Consider the following 21,802-nt stretch of genomic DNA (forward strand, 5'->3'; position numbering starts at 1 on the left):
GGGCACTGGTGAGGCCACACCTCAAATGCTGTGACCAGTTTTGGGCCTCTCACTGCAAGAAAGGCATTGAGGGGCTGGAGTGAGTCCAGAGAAGGAGAATGGAGCTGGGGAAGGGTCTGGAGCACAGGTCTGATGAGGAACAGCTGGGGGAGCTGGGGCCATTTGTCCTGGAGAAAAGGAGGCTCTGAAGGGGACCTTACCACTCTCTAACTGCCTGAAAGGAGGTTGTAGCCAGGTGGGGATCGGTCTCTTCTCACATGTAGTGAGTGATAAAACAAGAGCCTTCACAGCTTGTCAAATATTGGAACAGGCTGCCCAGAGAAGTGGTCGAGTCACCATCCCTGGAGGTGCTTAAAAGATTTATGGATGTGGCACTTAGGGACCTGGCTTAGTGGTGGACTTGGCAGTGCTAGTTTAACAGTTGGACATGATAATCTAAGAGGTCTTTTCCAATTTAAATGACTTTATGATTCTGTAACAGGAATGTAACCAAAAAACTCTGGTAGTGTTTGGAAGAAAGCCTATATGAAACTTAAAATGCTGTATCATAAAATCAGGCATCTGCCTTTGCTTAGGATGTCACCACAGCCATGTTTTTTTTCCTAATCACTTGACCATTTTGCACTTTTGCATTTTACACTTGGCATTTACTGCACAGATTTCACTGAACTGGATTTTCTGTATAGTATTTTTTCAAGAAAATTTATGCTAGGAACTTTTGAGGTCACATAAAGTATATTCGTAAAACTTCCTGCTTTCTGTTTCTTAGTGTTTTAGACATGAGCTGCATTAAGCTGACACAAAGTGTACACCTGAACTGAACCATGTTGCTTACATGATCCTTCTTTGTTTTTCTTTGGGCATTAGAAGTTTAGCTTATTTTTCATTGCCTTCAATTCTAGTCATGGAATCCAAACTCAGAGTTTTTCTTTCTCTTTTTGCAAAACAGGAATCTGGAGCTTTGACAGGTGTACCAATTTCTGGGGTAAGTCCTACTTCAACTTTGATTCTGGCATGACAACCTGGAACTGCATGAACATAGCTTCACAGGAAAAAGCTTTAAAGATGAGTGAATCCTGCTATGATTTAAGTTTTTGGTTTTTTACTTCAGGTTAAACAGGAAGTAAACTTTTGAAGATGAATCACTATTTGGCTTGATCCATTATTATTAAGGTCTGGCTGTGGAAATACAAGTGAGAGCTTTCATGCATATGTGTAGTGCTGTTGGAAAATTGGTATCTCTAAGTAAATGAGTAACATTACAAAAAGGGAAGCAAGTTCTGCTTCATATATATAAAAGAAGTATGCACATAATCCAGAAATGCTGGGCAAATTCTCAGCTTTTTCCAATAACAAGTATAAAGATAGTAAAGTTTAGGTTTTATTTCTTTAAATTGCTCACCATAAGTAGCACAACACTTAGTTCATTTGCAGTTCTTACAGAGGGCAGAGTAATAAAAAGCATAGCTTTTCTCTGGGGGTTTTTCCTCACTTTCAATTACCCATGTGCTACTAATAGATTAGAGTTATAGTCAAATATGTAATTCATATGAGGACATTTGCTAAAGGAAAAAAATCTCTCACTTTCAGTGCCTGGGTGACCAGCATGCTGCTCTTGTTGGGCAAATGTGTTTTCAAGATGGACAAGCAAAAAACACGTAAGTTATTAGGAAAGTAATAAGATAAACACACTGCTCTGTTTTGAATTTAGTATTATGTTCTCTTTCAAGCAACTGCCAAATTCTTTTGTAGTTAACGTGTAATTACAGATCTACCTTTTGAGTGTATTGACCCACAAAGTAAACCACGTCTTGGCTCATATAAAGTAATGAAGATATTAAAGTTACATGGCTTGTGAGATATATTTTGAAACACAGTCACAGTGAGGAAAATCTCTATGTGACAGTGGGGATTTCATTTTAACATTCTTCAAAACACAGATTAAAACAGTTGCAGTGTCATTTAAATGGTGACCTAATGTTAAGCAAATCCAGGACAGAGTTAGATTACACGGACTTGAATGACACAGCTTTGCTAGATGGGAAAGGTCTATTTCCATTGCAATGCTAAGTTTTGCTTCTATGTCTAGCTCAGAGTGGAGGATTTTACATTTGCTTTTCCTGTTTCTCAGCCTCTTAGTGTCCTTTGTTTAAAATAGCTGATCAGTTAAATCAGGCAACTGGTATAATCAAACAATCATTGGAGGAAAACCTGTCTGCTGAAATGACTTAGTATTTCATTTAGAACCAGGTGCTTAACTAGGCATGTAGGGACATACACAGTATGGAATTTTCACAAGTATGATTACATATTAGTCTATCTTGTTTTAATTAATTTCTGTTATTACTTTACTATTTCTTTTTCCAAATATAACTGAAGGCTATCTCAGTACTGGTTTGGTAAGGAATATTTTTCTTGAGAATAACTTCTTAAAGTAGTGGTTTGGAGTTTTTTGTGGAGTGGTTTGTAGTATTCTGTACTTGTATGAGTGTATATGCACACACATACATGATTTGGTCTTCAAACGGGAAACATGCCATTTTTAAAAATTTTTGAATGGGATATGTCTAACGAAAACCCTCCTGTGACAGGAACAAAGTTTCTTACAATTTCCCCTTTAATATTGTGAAATATTTGTTTTATAAAGTCGCTCTCATAACCAGCTTAAATTGAAGTGGGTAAACATTGCCACCAAAGAGGAATTTACACTTAGTTTTCAGCCATATCTCTCCTTGATCAAGTGTTAGACAAAAAATAGTGTGAGAGAGAGGTGTGACTAGATTTTTCAGCTTCAGGCTGCATTAAAATCAACTTTTTGAGAATAGTTTTATCATCAGTTAATGGTAGCAAAACCTTCAAGGGTCAAAAAGTGGTGTTTTGATTCTTCACAGGGGACTCATGGATTCCAGTAACAGATTATTCTTTAAACATTCTGGTTTTAATTTTGCTTTGCTTTCATGCTAGGTATGGAACAGGTTGTTTCTTGCTGTGCAACACAGGTCAGAAGGTCAGTTGCATTTTTGAGTTGTTTTTTGTTTTTTTGTTTTTCACAATCTATTTAAGTTCTGAAACACTTATGTTTAAGAATGCTAGCCATTCTTGGACTTATTAACAACAATTATATTGCCAGACAAAGGGAAAAACACATACTGAAATCTGAAAGAATAAAAGTAATTTTTTGAGGTGTTTCTGTAAGACTCCATTTCCTACCTCCTTAAGTTTCCAAACAGAACTTTTCTTAAAAAGTTTCTTGCTCTTCCCTTGTATATGTTTCTTGTTATCACCCAGACAGGATTAAGTGTTATTTAACCATGTGCTTTTTTCCCTTGTCTTAGCTCTTTTATTTCTTCCCTTCATTTTCTCTCACTATTTCTTTGTAGTTAGAATTGAATAAATAGCACAAAACTGTGGCTTCCTTCTCATTTACATCTCCCCTTAAAGACCCCCAATTCTTTTCTATAAGGTATAGGGAAAGATCTGCAACAGCTTACAGAAACAAGAATTAGCACCAGTAATCTGAGTGTTCTATCTTAGATATTTATTTAGAGTGACTGATAATTTACTTTGTTCAAACTTTGCATATTTCATTTGAAAGTATGTTCCCTTGTTTATTATCATTTGAATGTTTCTATTTAAGTATTTTTGGCCTCTGTTCATGCTTTACCATTTCTTGCCCCGTTTAGTCTGTGTTTTCTGAGCATGGTCTTATAACCACAATAGCTTACAAAATGGGCAAAGACAAACCTGCTTTTTATGCACTAGAGGTAAGTTCAGTAGTTTCTTCCTTTTTGTAATGATGCATGTTCTTATTTGTTTCTGTTATCTGGTATTTTTATGGTATCTTCAGCTCTGCGGAAATGAAAATAGCTCTGTGTTATGCTTGTGGGCCTGAAGGCTTCTGTGTGGTTTTGGTTATCCCCATCTCCAGTCTATATCATGTAATCTAATAAAAAATATTTATTCATTGCATCATTTATACTTTCTGAGCTAATGAATACTATAAATAAAATGCCATAATTTTTTAATACTAAATTGGGTTTAAAAAAAAAGAGGGGAAATACTAATGTTTCAGTTATTACCTCATAATAAAAGTCATAGCTAAATGTTTTTATTTTGTTCTAATGGATTTTTACTTCTCACTTTTAAAAATGTGAATCAAATTCCCGGGAAAAACAAATCCTCTAACAATTTAGCTTTTTTACTTCTTTGATTCAGGTGCCTACTTATAGAATTTAGTTTCTCAGTGCTCCAAACAAGTCTGAGGGCATACAAATTCTGTAGAAAATTGTATTTATGCTTAAACTTTGGGGTTCATTGTTTTGAAGCTCTGCTTCTGAAGCACAGATCAACTGAGCACCTGTTTGGCCCAAAGCTTTGTTTAGAACAACAAAATGGTTATTCTTTCATCTGCGCTGTTTAATGTGCTAAATGCTGTAATATAGTAACTGTTCTCAAAACAGAATGCTGATATTGAACTTTTGTAGACAGACTGTGTTTTCCATGTGAAACAAAGACAACACAGGCTTTTCTTCTTTGCAAGAATAGTTTGTGGCTTATGGTACTTATTAGGATGTGGGAGGCGGCATTTATTTCCTTTTCCTTCCCTGAGGAAAGTGAATCTTGCATTTGCCATGACCTGGCAAACTCCAGGATTTTTATTTTGTGTGGGAGTGTGAGAGGTTTGTTTTTTCGTTAACCCACGTTCTTAAAGGAAGAACTGAAACTGTCTTGAGTGATTTGAATTCCTGTATGCTGAAACACCTGCCATTTGCTGCTTCTTCACCTCCAAGTCTTTAATGATATTGCCTGAAAACATGGCTTCAACATAAGCTGTTAAGTGTGCTTTGTCCATTCTAGAATCATCTACAATCTGCTGGTTGAGACTCTGCAAAGAGGCAGAAAATGTGGATTTAGCATTTTCTGGTATCTTGTGACTGCAATAGCCAGCTGCTTAAAAAATACCCCTGTCCCTTCTAGCAGTGTCTTTGAATGAAAATAGAGTGCTGCTACTGTTTTACTTAATGCTTAGTCTACTGGACTTGGCTTTGGGGTTAGATGAAGCCATGCCATCCATCTGTGATGTGATGAAGCCATTCAGGGCCATTTGCTGAGGCAAGAGAGAAGTTTTGCTGGCAAATGCACAAGTGCCTAAATTTTCTCTTTCTGGATGTTTGTATTTAGACTAGACATTATTAGTCTTGGTTTTTTAAATCAAAACATAAAAATATTAATGTGTCAGGAAAAGAAGTGTGAGGCTACTGAACCTCATAACTGTGTATTCAGAAGACATAATTAGAAGGACAAGAAAACTGCTTAGGAAATGTCACTGTGACTTCCTTTCATGGAAAAAAGCATACAATATGCACCTTTTCTACCTGGAGTCTGTGTAACAGGCTGCCCTCTTTACATGGCAGTCTCCAGATGCCGAGAAACTTTGTGATTTGGTTGTAAGCACACTTGGGAGTGCTTCAAGCTCTGACTGCTAGCCTGCAGGTGGAGGCCACAGTGACCTCTCCTCCTCAGTCTTTTCAAAAGCAGCTCAAAGCCACCAGTTGTCTCCTAATGGAGTGACTTTGTTTCCTTCAGGGATCTGTTGCGATAGCTGGGGCTGTTGTTCGTTGGCTGAGGGACAATCTGGGTATTGCTAAGACTTCACAGGAAGTTGGTGAGTATGGAGTTCAGTTTTTTAAGTTTTCCAATGTCACAATGTTTCTACTGGTGAATGAAATCTCAAAGTATTTAAGTAAATAAAAGCTGAAAGGTGCATATATTTTGCTGTGTTTAAACACAACAAAATTTACTTTGCTCCATGAGCTCACTGTTGTTGATACATGTATTTCATACAGCCTATCAACACAGTCTTGGAAAGGCTTTGTCAGCTTTGCTCTGTTGCAATCTCTTATTTTTTAGTAAGCAGATATTCAGGAAGATTCTACTTACAGAGTATCTCCTGCTTTTATACAGTGTTGAAGTTTCCAGAGCCAAGAGTATTTAAATCTGTGTTACAGAAACCAACATATATTTGATCCTAAACCTACATATTCTTGTCATAAACATGAGAACCTGAGGCCCTGCAAGTGAAAATATTTATGCAGAAGGCTTCATATCCATTGAGTTAGGGATCTCACTTTGAAAAGTTGCCTTTTAAAGGAGATGTGGAGGAGGGTAATCTCTTTTGGCTAAGAATGCAGTAATCCTTTAGCATTTGTGTAGCTGATGTTTTCTGATTCAAATGAACTGAAACAAGCTGGTTTGTAACATAAAAACTAGGAACATATCAAAATTTGGAAAATAAAAAATGTCAGTAGCATGCAAGGGCAAAAATTTGAAAGTGACTGAGATTTAGGACTGCAAACACATTCATTACAAAATTTTGATAAACTGCCGTCTTATTTAAATTCTAAAATTTAGAATTAAAATTTTATGTAAAACTTCAAAGGTTTAGCAAAAACTTAGAGCATCAGTCTGTTTTCCTGAAAGCAAGCTTTGAAGATCATACAGAAGAATATAAACTGCTGTCACATAAATTAGCCATTTGTTGAGACTACAATATCTCTTCACAAGTTTAACAAGTTTGACCTCTTCGGAAGGCTTGAGTTTCAGGACCTTTAACCTTGTCAGTGTTGTTAAAGTCACATAGAGATTCATCATCTCTTCCTGTTTCACTGAACTTGTCTTTCCTTCTGCCTTCATTCCTTTTTTTGTAAGTGGAGTCTGTATGAAACAATCATTTCAAAAAGATTTTTTTGAAGCTGTTTTACTAATTCTTTCCCATACTGTTATGTTTCTCTGATCAGTGCAAATAGAAGAAATTTGCAAAAGCAGAAAGAAGATGCTCCTTTCTTATTATAGGAAAGAGCTGTTCCTTAGCATGATCTCTTTTGTCATTCTGTCTTAATATAATTTTTAAAATTACAAATATTTTGGTATTGAGGAGTTAATATATCCATAGTTATTATTCTAATATCAAAACACTTCAGATTTCATTCTAGCTGACCTTGTGATTAAATACATAAGCTGACAATTCGGAGCTCTAAATCCATTTGAAATTAATGGGAATTTAGTTCTTAACTCCTTTTGGTCTTGATCCAGTTTCACTTGCTTGCCTTGACTTAAATGTGAGTAAAGTGTGACCTTTTGGACTGTTTTGAAGGTTGCACTGTTTACCCACACGATAGATAACATTTGAAAACCTCACAAAATCTAGGTCAGAATAATGAGTACACAGTTTTGGGTTTCAGTTTTGATTTTTCATTTTTTATTTTACATTTCGCACAACTCCCAATGCTCCATCTTCTGTTCATATTGTTGCAAAAGGAAAACTGGTTAACAATGAGCAGACTGCCAGCATTAATTGTATTTTCTAGTTGTATACATGACTGGATTATATTTGTAACTACCTAAGATATCCTGAATATTTTTTTTTATTAAATAATAACACTTTTAAGCACTGTGTTTAAGTTTTGGTACAGTTGTGAAAAGCTAAATAAGTGTTTTGTGTGTGCATTAGAAAGCCTGGCTGCAGAAGTGGGTACTTCTTATGGCTGCTACTTTGTGCCAGCATTTTCAGGACTGTATGCACCATACTGGGAGCCCAGTGCAAGGGGGTAAGGATCTGACTGAATGCTGCATTTGCAGGGGGATTTAATCATTTTACCATTTAATCAAATACCATTCTTTCCAGGTATGTGAAATTGTCCTTTTTGTTGCCTTGATGTGTCTGGATACATCATTCTCTGTAGTATTTTCATGAGCTACTGTGTTTCTGTTTTATATTTAATGTGTTCAAAACAGTCACTGCTACTGGGAGAAAAGGAAGGATTAGCCAGTCCAACTATTCATCTTCCTCTTCTCTCCTCTCCTTGTCTTCCTTAAAAAAAAAAAAAAATCTGGTTTTGAAAGGGTTTATGTCTCACTAAAGTAAAGAATGAAGTCTGCATTTCTGTGAACTGTCAGGCAACAAAAGTAGTAAAGGATGAATTTTGTGCTGATTAATGTTTTTGAGTTCGGTTCAGGCTATGTAATTCCTTCCCTCTTTACCTCCTTCCCCTTGTATACAGCTTTCTTTCCAGTCTATTGAAAATTATTTTCTATTCCTTTTTTCCAATCCCTTTCCTGGTAGTTCAGACTCAACCACCTGGTAATAGTTCAAACAATAGGTTTTCATTTGTCTTCTCTGCTGTTGTGAGCTTGCCTACTGTTGGGATCACAACATGCCATAGCAGTCATGGAAGCATAACAAATATAATTATAAAATAACTTTCCTGGAGTGGGAAAAGAAGTCTTAAAGGCTAACTTTTTCTCAAGGTTTCAAGTAGTTGCATTTTTAGAATTTAGATGCTTCTCTTATGTATCTTTTTCTTTAAGGAAAAAGAAAAATCTCTGAGTTAGATGTTTTTACAGTTTTTCATATCACAGTGCTTAACTTTTTAATGGTTAAAAACTGATCTTTGCAATGGTAACAATGAAAAATGTTCTTTATTATCTTTGAACTTGGATGTATCCAGCAGCATTTCTGTGTAGTACCATGCTGTTCCTCAGCTGTTGAAACAGAAAAAAAAATGGTTACTTGCTCTGCTGTTCAGAATTGGCAGAATTCAGCTGACTTATGGTTAGATGGAGTATAATTCCCATACCCAAAAATCTCTTTGAAGGCTCAGAAGCAACTAACGATCAGACTAGATCTGAAAACAATTTCAAACATTTAGAGAACGGCACTGACTCATATGAGCTTTTCCTTAAGAACTGAAACCATTAGAGAATTTATTAAGATTTTAGTGATAATTTATATTATTTTTTAAGGGGAAATCAACCTCAATCATTCTTCTTTTTTTTTCTTAAAGACAGACTAGAATTTATGGGGTGTTTGTGTGTGTACGGATTATTTATGGCAACTATATTGATTGGAGCCTGAAAGCATCTTGTCAGGAAAATGAGACAGTTTAGATTAAAGAAAAACAATCTTTTTAATACTAAAAAGTAGTCTTCATACAATGAAACTGAATGAGATTTGAAGACCTAGGTGTGAAGTATAGGTTTATGTCTGTTAAAGAGGAGTGTCCTAATTGAGTTTAATTGGGTTTTTTCTCTCTTCAACAGTATCATCTGTGGCCTTACTCAGTTTACAAATAAAAACCACATCGCCTTTGCTGCACTAGAAGCAGTCTGCTTTCAAACACGAGAGGTAAAGACAAATTGAGTCCTAAATTGATTGTAAATTAGTGTGATAACAGAAACTGTAGCTCTTCAGGAAAAGAGGAGATTTTCACTAAAAGATTTAATGAAGATTAGTCATATGCTTTATATTGTACTTGGATGCTATTCTTGTCTTTACTTGTTGCTGATGTTGAAAAATTGCTCCTGTGGACTTAGCTAAATTTGAGTGGTACATTTCTTTGGAGTGGTAATGCTGCTTTTTATCAGCATGTAAAATAAGGTGAACATATTTTGTGAATATTTTGAGAATGTTTAAAATGGCAGAGCCAGTGTCATAACTACAAAGTTTCATTAGTGTAGGAACCTCCACTTGATGGTCTTCTGTGACAGAGATGGCTTATGTCACTTTTGGTACACAAGAACAAAAAGGAGTTAAAGCAAGACAGCAGCAAACATACCAAGGGAAATCTGGCTTCACTTCCTGCCTGTTCCAACCTTCGCTGCCTCAGCTGGCATTCAGTAACAGCCAACCAAAATTCTCACAGAGGAAATGAATCCCCCAGCCAAATCAAAGGGGTTGATATCAGTATGAGCATTGAATCTTTATATCACCATCTACTCCTCCCTGTGTTTGCAGTCCCTGGGCTCTGTGCAAATACGGGAGGAAATTAAATCCCTAGACCTTGCAGGATAACAGTCAAGCTTTAATTTGTTTACATGAATTAAACTGCTGTTATTTAAACATATTGGTTTTTAAAATAGCATCCTGCTCGAACCATATAAGATGAGGGAGGCAGTGTGCTGTTTACGTAGTGACATAGAATATAGTACTCATTGAAAAAGACTGACAGAAATTTCACCCAGTCTTCTGCTTTTGAAGCTATGCTGACAGCCTCAGTCCTCAGAAGGTTGTGAAGGATTTTGGAAGTAGCATTCTAATTTTCTAATTCTTGTACTAGAAGTCAGGGTAAAGTTACAGGCAACTGAACTGATTTGTTGTCTGCTCCTCTTTCCTTGTCCATCCTCCCATCCATTCCCTTTCATGTGACAGCTCAGTGAACTTTCCAGCAGAAAATTATCCCTTTTTTTTGCTGGGCTATTTTTCTGCTGGATTAATGACCTCAGCTGCCTCACAGAGGCATTCAGCAAATGTCAGAATGCAAGGCAGGGCATGTGGCTGGGAGTAGGAGGGGGGAATAAAGCTGTCAGACTGAGTGAGGGTGAAGTTCACTGTTTGAACAGATCTAACACTTCCCCATACTTTAGTCACTCTGATTTTATCACAATGACAAGAGTGCCTGATCAGTCACTGGACACTCTTAAATGAACAAATTAAATCCTAGTGACACACGTAAAATCTATGTATGTTTTCTAAAGATACATCATTAGTTCTGCCTTATCAGAAACAGAGTTCTTAAATTCCAGTAAAAATGGAAGTCTTCAGGAAAACCCTTCATTGGGGGTCACCTTCTTTGGAGTTCTTGCCTGTTTGTGACATTCACTCTTTCTGAGTACCTTGTTATCCAAAAAAACAGATAGCACCTGTTAGGTATTTTCTTCCAGGAGACATTTTGGAAATATATGCAATTTTTCAGTTCTTAGAGCTGCACAGTGCTGTCATTAGGCAGAATCTGCATCCTTGGATCCTTGCTCTTCATCCAACCTCCATACAACAGAGATAGCAGCAGCAGCACCATGATTTGTTTTGTTCCTTCATCCCTTCCTGGCTTCTACCATTTTTTTTATTATTTTGATGTCTGCTGAGTGCATGTTGATCCAACGTGCTCTTACACAGGAGTAAACAAACCCAGGGCCTCCAATGGTGCTGAAGTTCTGAACAGTAAAAAAGGCAGACAATATCACCTTAGACAAATATAAAATGATGTATGTGAAGGAAATAAGTACCAGTATAGTACTGCCAGCAAACTTTGTGCAAGAATCCTGGTTTCCAATTTATTTCTAGTGCATTGAACAGTGCAGACCAGTTGGCAGATGCTGCCACCATGAAAACTGGCCTTACTCTTCTTACCTTGTAATTTTTAACCTTTGTTTATCCGGGGCACTTCCTTTAAGGGAACTAAAGATTTTTCTGGTAAGGGACCTTGCTGGCTTACTTTCTGAAAATTGGCAGAATCTCCTGGATAGTTCATCTCCATGTAGTCTGTCTTGCAAGCCTACAATTTTTTTGTTCTTTTTTGAATAGCATATTGAGTTTTGCTGGTAAATATTGTATTATTGGATACTTTGTGAGCTGCAGAACAGGGCAGAATGCATTGTAGCTTTGGTTTTTTTTGTGATCTGTGTTGTTTTATCATTTAAAGCTGAGGAAAACACACCTCTTTTTATCTAAATACACTGAAAAATTACAGAGAGAAAATAATTCTGTACTTGTTAATGTCTAACTTGTGAACAAAAATTATGCACTAGCTTTATAAAATGTAAATGAGACATTTAACTAATTGCTTTCACAAAACCCTACAAAATACACTCTTCTGTATTTAATGGTGCTTGTGCAGTAATGCCATGGTGTTACCAATAACTAAGGTTTGAAGAAAGTCTTATATTTTTAGGAAACTCTCTAAAAAGCATATTGAGAGGCATCAGTGAATTAAATGCTCAATCTTAGTTAATTATCCCTTGCAAACACTTCAACACTTTTCAGCTAGAGACTGTGACCAAAAGAAAGAAACCTAATTTTACAAAAAATTACACTAACAGTTTATTTTTGCTCTCTGTCATGTTTGATATAAAATTCTCAATTTTCAACAACTAATTGAAAATATATGAAGAGGCTGCTCTTTCAAAACATTTCAACATTCCTCAGTTCTTATTGAAGAGTCTTCCAGGTTGCCAGTTCAAATGTTTTAATTCTTTAATCCATGAAATTAGAGAAAGTATCTAGACAAAGGATGATCATCTGGAGGACTCCATTTATTATTGTGGTTTCCTTTGTTAGCTTTGATAAATGTTCTCCTCAGCTTTTCTTAAAATTCCTCTCAGGCCATGTAAGCAGTACATAGGCTACATCTAGAGCACCTGAGGAGAAAGGTGTCCTACACTAGGATTTCTGTAATGAAGAGAAGGCACGTGCTGTATATTAAACAAAACTGTGTTGTCATTACGTCTGTTTTGCCTTTTAATTTTTAGGAGTGAGGAAGCATCTGCTTAACCTTCTTCAGCAGATGCTGTAGTATCAGTGTTTTACATTCAGAGAGTATCAGAGCATTTCTGTGCAATTAAACTGTAACATGCATTACTCTTATTTAAGATTCTAGATGCCATGAACAAGGACTGTGGGATTCCACTAAGTCAGTTACAAGTAGATGGAGGAATGACCAATAACAAAATCCTCATGCAACTCCAATCAGACATCCTCTGTATTCCAGTAGGTAAGATGAATTTACAGTTCCTTTCTTTTTAATGCTGAAAACAACATTAGTTTGTAATGTTTTTTTGGGGTAGCTTGCTTCGCTGTTGTATCTTGATAGATATGTCAAACTTTAGTTCTGATGTCATCAAGGTGATTTCCATTAAAACTCATTATGGTCTTCTCTGTGTTTTGCTTCAGTAAAGCCATCAATGCCTGAAACAACAGCTTTAGGAGCTGCTATGGCAGCAGGAGCTGCAGAAGGTGTTGAAGTTTGGAGTCTGAATCCTGGAGATTTGACAGCAGTGACATGTGAACGATTTGAACCACAGATAAACCCAGAGGGTAAAACCTTTTCATGTTATCTGAGTTGCAAATGTATTTTTTTTTTTTCACAGATGTTGACAGGACTGGTTTGGGGTACTCTTCTTTTGGCTTTAAAAACCCTACATTAATTATTGCTTTTTAGCTAGCTATCTTTCTCATCAGTTCTTAAGTGCTTGTAGAGATGGAAAGTATGTACTTGACATAATTAATCAAGATAAATGCTTTTTTGTCTTTTCAATTATTTCTTAATTTTTGGTACATAATTTTGTCATACCATTTTGATTATAATTACTTCTAAAATCCCTACTCCAAGACAGCATTTGAAGGGTTTCTACATAAACATCAGTTGCTTAATTTTGTCCTGCTTGTAAATCTTACTGGTGAACATGAAGAAAATTCCTTTTATTTCTTCTTACTGCGCATAACTGTGGGGTTTGGAGTGGAGGTTTTTTGTATTCAAAAAAGGATTTTGTATTACTTTCTCTGTGCAAACAAATGATACTGTGCAAAAGAGTGAAAAACTCATATTGCCGTATTGGGTTCTTAAATACTTGTTGGTTGTATTCCTATGCATTGAGAGGATTTTTTCCTCTTTTCTGTTTTCTGATTTCTTAATTTCAGAAAGCGAATATCGCTATGCCAGATGGAAGAAAGCTGTGATGAAGTCTATGGGATGGGAGACATCTGATGGTCCTTCAAACGGTAAACCAAAAATTAATGCAGGTCAAGTATCATTAATTAGCCAGTTAACCTAGGTAGCTCCTCTTGCTTTTGTTGACCTTTTCTGTTCGTACCATCTCTGGACTATTACAGTGAATTAAAGGTGATTTCTTAAATCCACCGTGGAAACAAACAGGAAAATAGATAGCTGGGTCTTCCTCCTGAGTAGCTGCAGGTTTTGCAGAATGGCACTGGTTTGCAAAAGAAAAGGTCTCACATGCAAGATGAGATGCAGCACAATGCTGAGAGCACAGGGACTTTGTAAACTTTCATATACCATAAACTCATGCCGCAAAGGAGAAAAGTTCCATCCTGTGGTTTTGCTTGCTGTATCACGCCTTCATTATTTGCTGTGTAGGAAGGGGGGATTGATATCCACGTCAAAATCTATTTCACCCATAGAAGGCAAGAGCCAGGAGTTATCATAAAGTAAAGGCTTACACAGACCTATTGTTCACATGCAGAAAATATGAAAACACTTTTGAAGGACTGAACAAGATCTTTCTTCTGAAGTAGAGGGCTTTCTCATCTGTCACGTTTGAATTAAATTAAACCTGCAAATTTAAATTAAGCATCTTCTTCGATCTATAATTTGAATTTTTATTTTAGTACTATTTTGGGATAAGTTTTTAGTCCTGAATAACAATATAACACTTCATTTATGGGATTTATCTTAATTTAATTTCCCTTTTATTGGAAAAACTATTAAAATGAAATGTATTAAGTAAAATTAAAACTCCTCGCACAATCTAAAATCCACAGTTGGAGCCCTCAAGCTGCATGTGGCTGCTTTCTTCTTGAAAGCCAAAAATTTTCCTGTTGCCATCCTTGGTCAGTGTAAATATTTTATTTAACACTGTCATTTACAAACAATTCTGCCAGTGATGTTGGGAAGGGAAACAGGTAACTTAACATGAGCAATACGATTCCCTTCAGTATTGACCTTTATGATTTAGTACCCTTATATCTAACCTGATGGTTGTCTTACTAGGATGAAAAAAATCTGCCTTGCACTAAAGAAATCTAGATTTTTTTTTTTTCTTCAGTTTATGTGAAGAGATATGTTTATCAAAACTTTAATGATTTTCTGATCTAACACCTGGGGAGAAAATGTTATTTTCCTTAGTTCTATGAAACTTTAGGGGTAGGTTAGGATTGGAGAATGCTAGAAATGAGCTCAACCTAGATAGTGCTGACAGTGGAATTTGGACTTGAACTCTTACAGAGAGAACCTGTTTTGAATTATTATGGGGTTTATGCATAATATTTTTTTTAGTTCTTCTGCAAATGTCACTACATTTGTTACTTTTTGCTTTTCATATATATATATGACACATATATTGCAATTTATATATATATTTCTCTTTTGATTTGCTTGACTGGAAACACCATCCCCTGGATGCCATCAGGTGACAGTAGTATCTTCTGTAATCTGCCTTTGAGTATTTTTATTATGAGTAGCATGGTAATGTTAATCGGAGCAAAGTACCTCTCAGGTTAGTTATTATTTGAACTGGATCACTTTAAAACTATTTGCACTATTTTAAGTTTTGGGGTTTATTGTATTCCATCTGTCTGTTTCTAGCAGAAATGACTGATGCTTTTTGTTGTTCATGCACACAAACATTCGAGGGTGTGAATCAGGCATAATGTACCTAAGGGAACCAAGGGAATGCCATCTCAAATCCATCTTCATGTGCCATTTAATTTGTAGTTGCTGGATGCACATGAAACCTTGGACTATCCCATCCCTTTGTCTGTCTGTGCAGATTGCACACAGTTTATAAAAGGGATACAAGCTGGAGCAGCCTAGCAGAGTTATGCATTGCCTGCTTTACAGTGTGCATGGCAGATAGAACAAGGTTCCATCCTTTATCCTGTATTTCTTCTTGCACTGCTTTTAATTATTTTGAGGATCTTGTTTAAATTAAGTGAAATCTATTTCTTCTGTCCCTGAAAGGCTTCATGCACCCGTTTGACTTTTCTGGACCCCTTGAAACTATTGTGCTGTTAGAAATCTTTGTTTGCTAAATCGATAAAACATTCTTCTTCTACTTTGCTCATGATGGATAAGTGAATTAATTTAGTCTAAAAAGAAGAGACCCTAAAAGGCTCAGCTGCAAAACTGGGAAGGACTGTGTGCATATGCAATGAAGATGCATCTTCAACCTGTTATTATACAATTTATTTTAAAAGAAAACTCTTAATACAGATGACAGTGTTAGTTATTTATGCCAGAAGTAAGACATTTCATTAAGATTCTTATGGTAAGAAAAGGAAGTTTATTTAATGATGTCATTTATCCCTTGTCGCAGAATTTCATTCCAGAGGAAGTATTTTACAGTATAGGCATTGTTGCTGCTCAGTAAGCTCTTTAGGGGTTGTTCCATTTTCTTTTTTTGTTTTGGTTTTGGAGGGATAGGCAGGGGGTCTAAATTAATCAGACAGTTGAGGATTCTAGGTTGCTCCTGTGGTAATGTGTTTGTATTTTGTTTCTACTCATTCAGCCTGAATTAACTATTCCATTGTAATTTTTCTTGCATGAAAGAGATGGTTGCAGCTTGTAGGAGAACTAAAATCAAACTGAACAAGTGCTAGGCAAAAATCAAAGTGAACAAATGGATTGATGGTAATTTACTAACTCTGGAATGTATCTGTGAGTGAGAAAGATCTATATTATGAAGAATAAAGTAAAAACAGCTAAATAAGTGGGTAAATTTTTAACAAGCTGAACAAAATAACATGAATATAAATTCTAGGTCAGGTGCTTCACCACACGGAGGGTACCTAAAATAATATGGAAAATCAGTGATAAATGAGCAAATAAGCAACTTAAATTCTGGGATTGCTTTTTAAAAACAACTAATCAGTAACCTGCATATTAAACTTGCACTGCTAGAACTCAAAAGATTGCTTTTTCTCCCTTCTTTAAGCTTGTCAGGACCTTTCTGACCCACAATTGGGAAACATAGACATTTCATCTCACTGTGGCCTCAGGAACCCATTTTTGTCCTCGTTTTCAGATAACAGTAACTATCGATATGGTTACTGTTACTATGTGTATATGGTTGTTATACGTACCAGTATAAAATTACTTTCTATATTAATATTTTGCATTGCTATTTACTTCAAAAGCTTGGGAAGAGGAGAAGTTGTGACAAATTTCTAGTTCCAGTGATGTTACATTCAGGTTGTAGTTTTGCCCAGCTGTACATTAGCGTAGAACATGAGATACAGAATTTGCACTGTCAATTGGAGCATATCTGCTTACTGCTTAAACACTTGCTCTGGCAAATATCCTTTTGTTTTAAAAGCTAGAACTTGCTTTTAATTAATTTGTTACATTTCATCTTTTAGTGAAAAACTGTAACTCCAATGCAGTCAGCAGAGTAGTAGGTTTGAGGATTGGATTTAGGGAGGATTGAATTTATCCTTCATGTGCTGAAACAGCAGTAAGTCTCATATAGCAGCAGTGCTGATGTTGAACACGTCTCTCTAGGGCAGGGCCATGACTTTACAGCTACTGAAATGTGAAGGAAAAATCCGCTGTGCTAGAATAGAGAACACTAGCATAGCAAAACCCCATTTACAGAACTGCTAAGCTGCCTTTTCATGTGGCACCTGATGACTGAACAATACTCTGTTTAATTATATCATTTTATAATTTCATCAAAATCAGGCCAATTACTTGCATCTTATTTTATGATCTTCATTCTTCTCTCCTGGAGAGGAATGGATGGTATTATTTCACTATTGAAGCAAGCTGTGTGTAATAACTGGAGTCTTTATACTAAGATTTTTTTAAGCTTTTCACACTTGTTTTGGAAGTGGACATCAGAGAGGTTTCAATATATTCCATAGCTGTACTTTTTTTTTTTTTTTTTTTTTCAGGGTGTGGGTAGGAGTTAACTGAAAATTATTCTGTATTTTATTAGACTCAAATTTAAATAAGTGCCTTTGTGGGCTTAAATTAGCATCTCTCAAGTGAGGTATAGTGGGGATTGGCTATGTATGGGGTCTTACGTGGCATCTGGGATATAAAGTTCTTTGACTTTATTCTCACAGAATGAGACAGTGCTGACAGCAAAACTACATTCTCCCTGCTTAAATACCCTGTGGGGTTTTTTTTTAAGATTTTGTCTTTCCTTTTTAGTTTCTTCTGTTATGATTGTTACTGCCAAATTGCATACTAATTTATATATAGGGATCTCTGTGCAGTTCTGCAAGATAGTTGCAATGTTATTTTCTAAATTTCTGAAAGTTGAGCTCATATTTAGAACAAAATAAGCTGAAATTACCTTCTTTCAATTCTTGTTAAAAATTTACCCATCTTAGTAGTGTGGTCTCTGCCCCCCTACTGTGCACATCCCACACACTTAAGAGCTGACTTATCTGGTGTCACAAGACTTATCTAATTTATAATTGCAGAAAACAAAAGTTGGTTTTACTGAATTCCTTGTATAGCTCAGCTGTGTTGTAAAGTGTTACTAATGTTTTAGAGTAAGTTCTGTGTTCCTAATGCACACATTTTTTATTTAAGGTAAATGAGGCTACTTAGTGGACTCGCTGGATGCAGCTGATTTTTTTGTTTCGGTTTGTTTTGTTGTCTGAAGAGATTCCACCACCAACGTGATTATGCTACTTTAGTGGTTCAATCTATTCATGAATCCATCTGTCACCTGTCCCTGTGTAACTTCCCAGTGGTGCACTGAAAATTCATTCTTCAGCCCTTCATTACTCTGTTCCCTTACCCAAATCAACTCCAAATGCATTGGAAGCCTTTGTGTGGACTATCTCACATCATCCTCTAAAATTTCACAAGCCCTAGCTTTGTCTGAGAAAGTGGTATGAAAAAAACCTGCTATCTCTGAGCTAATGATGGCAGATGTTTAGCTGTCCTTTTCAGGAGTTTGGTACTTCATGCAACGCACTTCAGAAAGTTAATGAGGCACTGTGGAACTTTATAAACATCTTACAATTCGTCCAGCTGCTGTGAATTACTTTTCATATGCCAATGGTTGCCAAAGATGTTTTATTGTAGTTGCCACTGGTCTGAAACACCTTCTGTGGTACAAACCTTTTAAACACTAGCCCAAGATGGATTACCATAGCACACATTGCCACTGGTGTGGCAATAAGGAGTTTGCTGCTGTGGTCCACAGAGTATTGCTGAAACATTCAGTTGCAAGGTTAAAAAGTTGGGTTTGGTTCTGGCACATGTAGTCACTTAGCCCATCGTAAGTATTTATGACACCAAGTCCTGTAGTTGTACCTTTAAAGAGATGAGATAGCGTTTTGGTTAAGGCCACGTTTCATCTTACGGTTTTGTACTAGCTTGGAAAGACAAGTTGGATGCAGCATGCTATTGACAGGATAGCTGCTTTGGCCCTCAGCAACTGATAACTCTTCAAACTACTCTGTACAGTGCACTTTTATTGACCAATACTGCCTATATCCTGTCATCCTGCTTACGTGACTATTTGTTAAACTTTAGAAAGTTGAAGCTAACTTAGTTTTCATTAGAGGGTCCACTCCAAACTAAATATCAGTGCTTTAGTTCTTCATTTCATTTAGTATATCTCAGGGACCAAAATCTCTCTTTCAGTTTCCTTGTCCATAGTTTTAACTGCAAGTTGTTGCAAAATATCTTGGGACAATCCAAAACCCTGGCTCGTAGGGTAACTACTGGCACCTGAAATGGGCCAGAGACAATGGTGACAACTGAATCACATCCACTTTGAAATCTTTTGTTTTCCACATGAAAGGAGTGAGATAATAATCTTATCTTCAACTTTCTTGTTTGTACCAACAGCATCTCAAATGCCAGCCTTATTGGTTAGATCAAGGAAAAGATGTTCTTGTGTAGTGATGTTAGATCAGTATGGAATGGCAGCAAGGTTAAATGTGGAAACAACAGAGAGAATTTCAAAGATGTGTTTAAATGCACTAGGAGTTAAAGGGAGAGTTTTTTGTGTGCATTTGTTCGTAAAAATTTTTGTCTTTAACAAAGTTTTTATTTGATTAGAGGCTTAGTTTTTAAAAGGATGTTAAATATGTTTGAAGCAATGAGTTGCACAGAAGTTCAGGTCTGTACAATATATTTAATATCAAATACATATTAATTGCCTTTTTATTGTCAAGTGCAATGACTTTTGAAAATGTGACTTTTAACTTAGAGAAGGAACATTTTTCGTCCTGTGGTTGCATGTATAACTTCAGCAGAGAGAAGGGATTTTGTACACAAGTGAAAATGTAACAGCATCATTTAAATCCTGTCTCTCCTGTAAATACTCACATGTGAAGTGTGACAGACAAAATTTCTGGTGTTTCCAGTTTGTATTGGAGAGGTGAAGAGTGAAAAAAGAATATGATCCCACAGAAAATTTTTCATACTCCTTACCTTTACTCTGAGCTGTTTGTGATCCCACTGTACCCTGAGGAAGAGGAGTGGAGCAGTCTCTGGAGCACAGGGAGCAGGAGCAGCACACACCTCAAACTGTGGACTCCTGAATATGACCTCTGAGTATTGCCAAAACCACTGAAGTGCTGAACCTGGGAACGAATAATGCTGAAGTGTTGCCTTTGCCCCTGATAAATGTGGCAGGGGAAAAGCTTGTACCTAACAAGTAGGAGAGGGAATTTTTTTGCTGCTTTTCTGACTTATCTTTTACTGGGAAACACAATTCCTATTAATTTTTCACTGAGTAAGAATCATTATTTTATTTTCAATTGCTGTTGCAAATGTTTTTTAAGAGTTTCACATCACTGTTAACTTTCTACCAACATAGTTGAAATATATTGTAAACTGCTTGTTGGCGGGGAGGGGACAAACTGTTAAAGTTAGCTTTTTGTGAAGCTGTGATTTATTTTTTTTTTTTTATGAATTACCAGTTTATAAATTCTTAATTGAGAAATGCATTAACTTGGTATTAAAGTACCATCAATGAGTTGATGTAAGGTGTTGGTGTATTCTTGCACATCATCTTTCAGACACATTGTCACTAATATTTTTACATATACACGAGTATACACTGATGTGTATATAAATATACACATATATATATCTGTAAAGCAGCCTCTCTGAGATGTACTTTAAGTTGCTCAGATGTACAGGTGAAATACATGCAGTTCTGCATGCTTCTTCAGTGATGCAAGGACTCAAGGACTGGATTAGAAGTCACATTTCCTCAAGGCCCTCCATGTTCAGGAAAAAGCAGGAAACCACAAGTAAAACAACAGGAGCGAACATGGTCGTAGTACAGCTCTGATGCAAAGGTGGGCTGGGGCCAATACACCAAACAGGTTTTGGTCTTTTACCATAGTCTGGCAATTGCTACAGATTCAAAAGCCTTCGTGAGCTGTGGGGAGAAATGTTCATGAAATAGCAAACATTGCTGGGGGTGCTAGCTGGGAGCAGAAGGTGCTTCTGTTATTTTAAGAAAGGAGCATGGGGTGTGTCTGATGGGTACATTTAAAGAGCGCACCTGCTGGATTCTTTTTTTGTCTCTTTGTGGCTTCCAGCTGCCTTCTACATATCCAGTGCTCCATGATTATCCAAGGATATGGCCTTCATAGCCTTTGCAAATCCTTAGTCTTTACAATTCCTTAGTCTCCTACATGGAAATCAGCTCTGTGTATCAGAAACAAACACAACACACACCAGCACACACCCTGGAAACAAAAATACATTTGAATTTCACATCAGCACACAAACCTGAGGTAACACCTTATCACTTAGTATCAGGCTTCTCTGCTCGTGAGGCTCCAGTGTCTTCCTTTGACACGGCACAATTGCAACTTTGCCCTTAGCTGCCCTGCACAAGAGCGTACTCAAATTTCATGACTCATCAAGCTGGAATAATTAGAGATTAGAATTTTATTATTTTAATTAGTTTCAGAAGCTTATACAATTTTTTTTTTTTTTTTTGTGAAAGCTCATACAATGTCTGTTACTGGAACTCTGTGCAGTACAAACAAGCTTCATAATATCCATGTCAGCATCCAAGCTCTAATCTTTCCATCTAAAGAGCCCTAGATCTGTATCAGCTACTGGAATGCCGTCCCATTAGGAGCTGTAACTGAGCCCAGTATGATTGCTGTATGTACATGTATCTTTTTTAATTACTATATATATTATATATAAATTACTGGAATTTATGGAAGTAGTACTCATCGGTCGTGGAGATAAAGATGGGCATATGACAGCAGCCCTTCAAACTTGAGAAGTGGCAC

General features: G+C 36.4%; 1 protein-coding gene across 6 annotated transcripts in view; it reads left to right on the forward strand.

Moving 5' to 3' along the window:
* GK (glycerol kinase) overlaps window positions 1-21,802 on the forward strand; it is a 46,401-nt gene that overhangs the window by 13,900 nt on the left and 10,699 nt on the right. For 2 of the 6 annotated variants that reach the window (XM_058424211.1, XM_058424214.1), the window contains 12 exons: window positions 950-985; window positions 1,591-1,658; window positions 2,965-3,007; window positions 3,684-3,764; window positions 5,587-5,665; window positions 7,511-7,607; window positions 9,100-9,184; window positions 12,425-12,545; window positions 12,725-12,868; window positions 13,472-13,552; window positions 14,980-15,066; window positions 19,904-20,522. In XM_058424211.1, coding sequence (XP_058280194.1) covers window positions 950-985; window positions 1,591-1,658; window positions 2,965-3,007; window positions 3,684-3,764; window positions 5,587-5,665; window positions 7,511-7,607; window positions 9,100-9,184; window positions 12,425-12,545; window positions 12,725-12,868; window positions 13,472-13,552; window positions 14,980-15,066; window positions 19,904-19,941 — 960 coding nt within the window. In that variant the 3' untranslated portion in view covers window positions 19,942-20,522. Of the gene's footprint in view, window positions 1-949; window positions 986-1,590; window positions 1,659-2,964; window positions 3,008-3,683; window positions 3,765-5,586; window positions 5,666-7,510; window positions 7,608-9,099; window positions 9,185-12,424; window positions 12,546-12,724; window positions 12,869-13,471; window positions 13,553-14,979; window positions 15,067-18,110; window positions 20,523-21,802 lie in introns of those variants that run through there. The other 4 variants (XM_040089170.2, XM_040089181.2, XM_040089179.2 and 1 more) reach the window with 4 other exon arrangements.

The sequence above is a fragment of the Hirundo rustica genome, chromosome 2 (assembly GCF_015227805.2).
Source record: "Hirundo rustica isolate bHirRus1 chromosome 2, bHirRus1.pri.v3, whole genome shotgun sequence".
Classification (NCBI taxonomy): domain Eukaryota; kingdom Metazoa; phylum Chordata; class Aves; order Passeriformes; family Hirundinidae; genus Hirundo; species Hirundo rustica.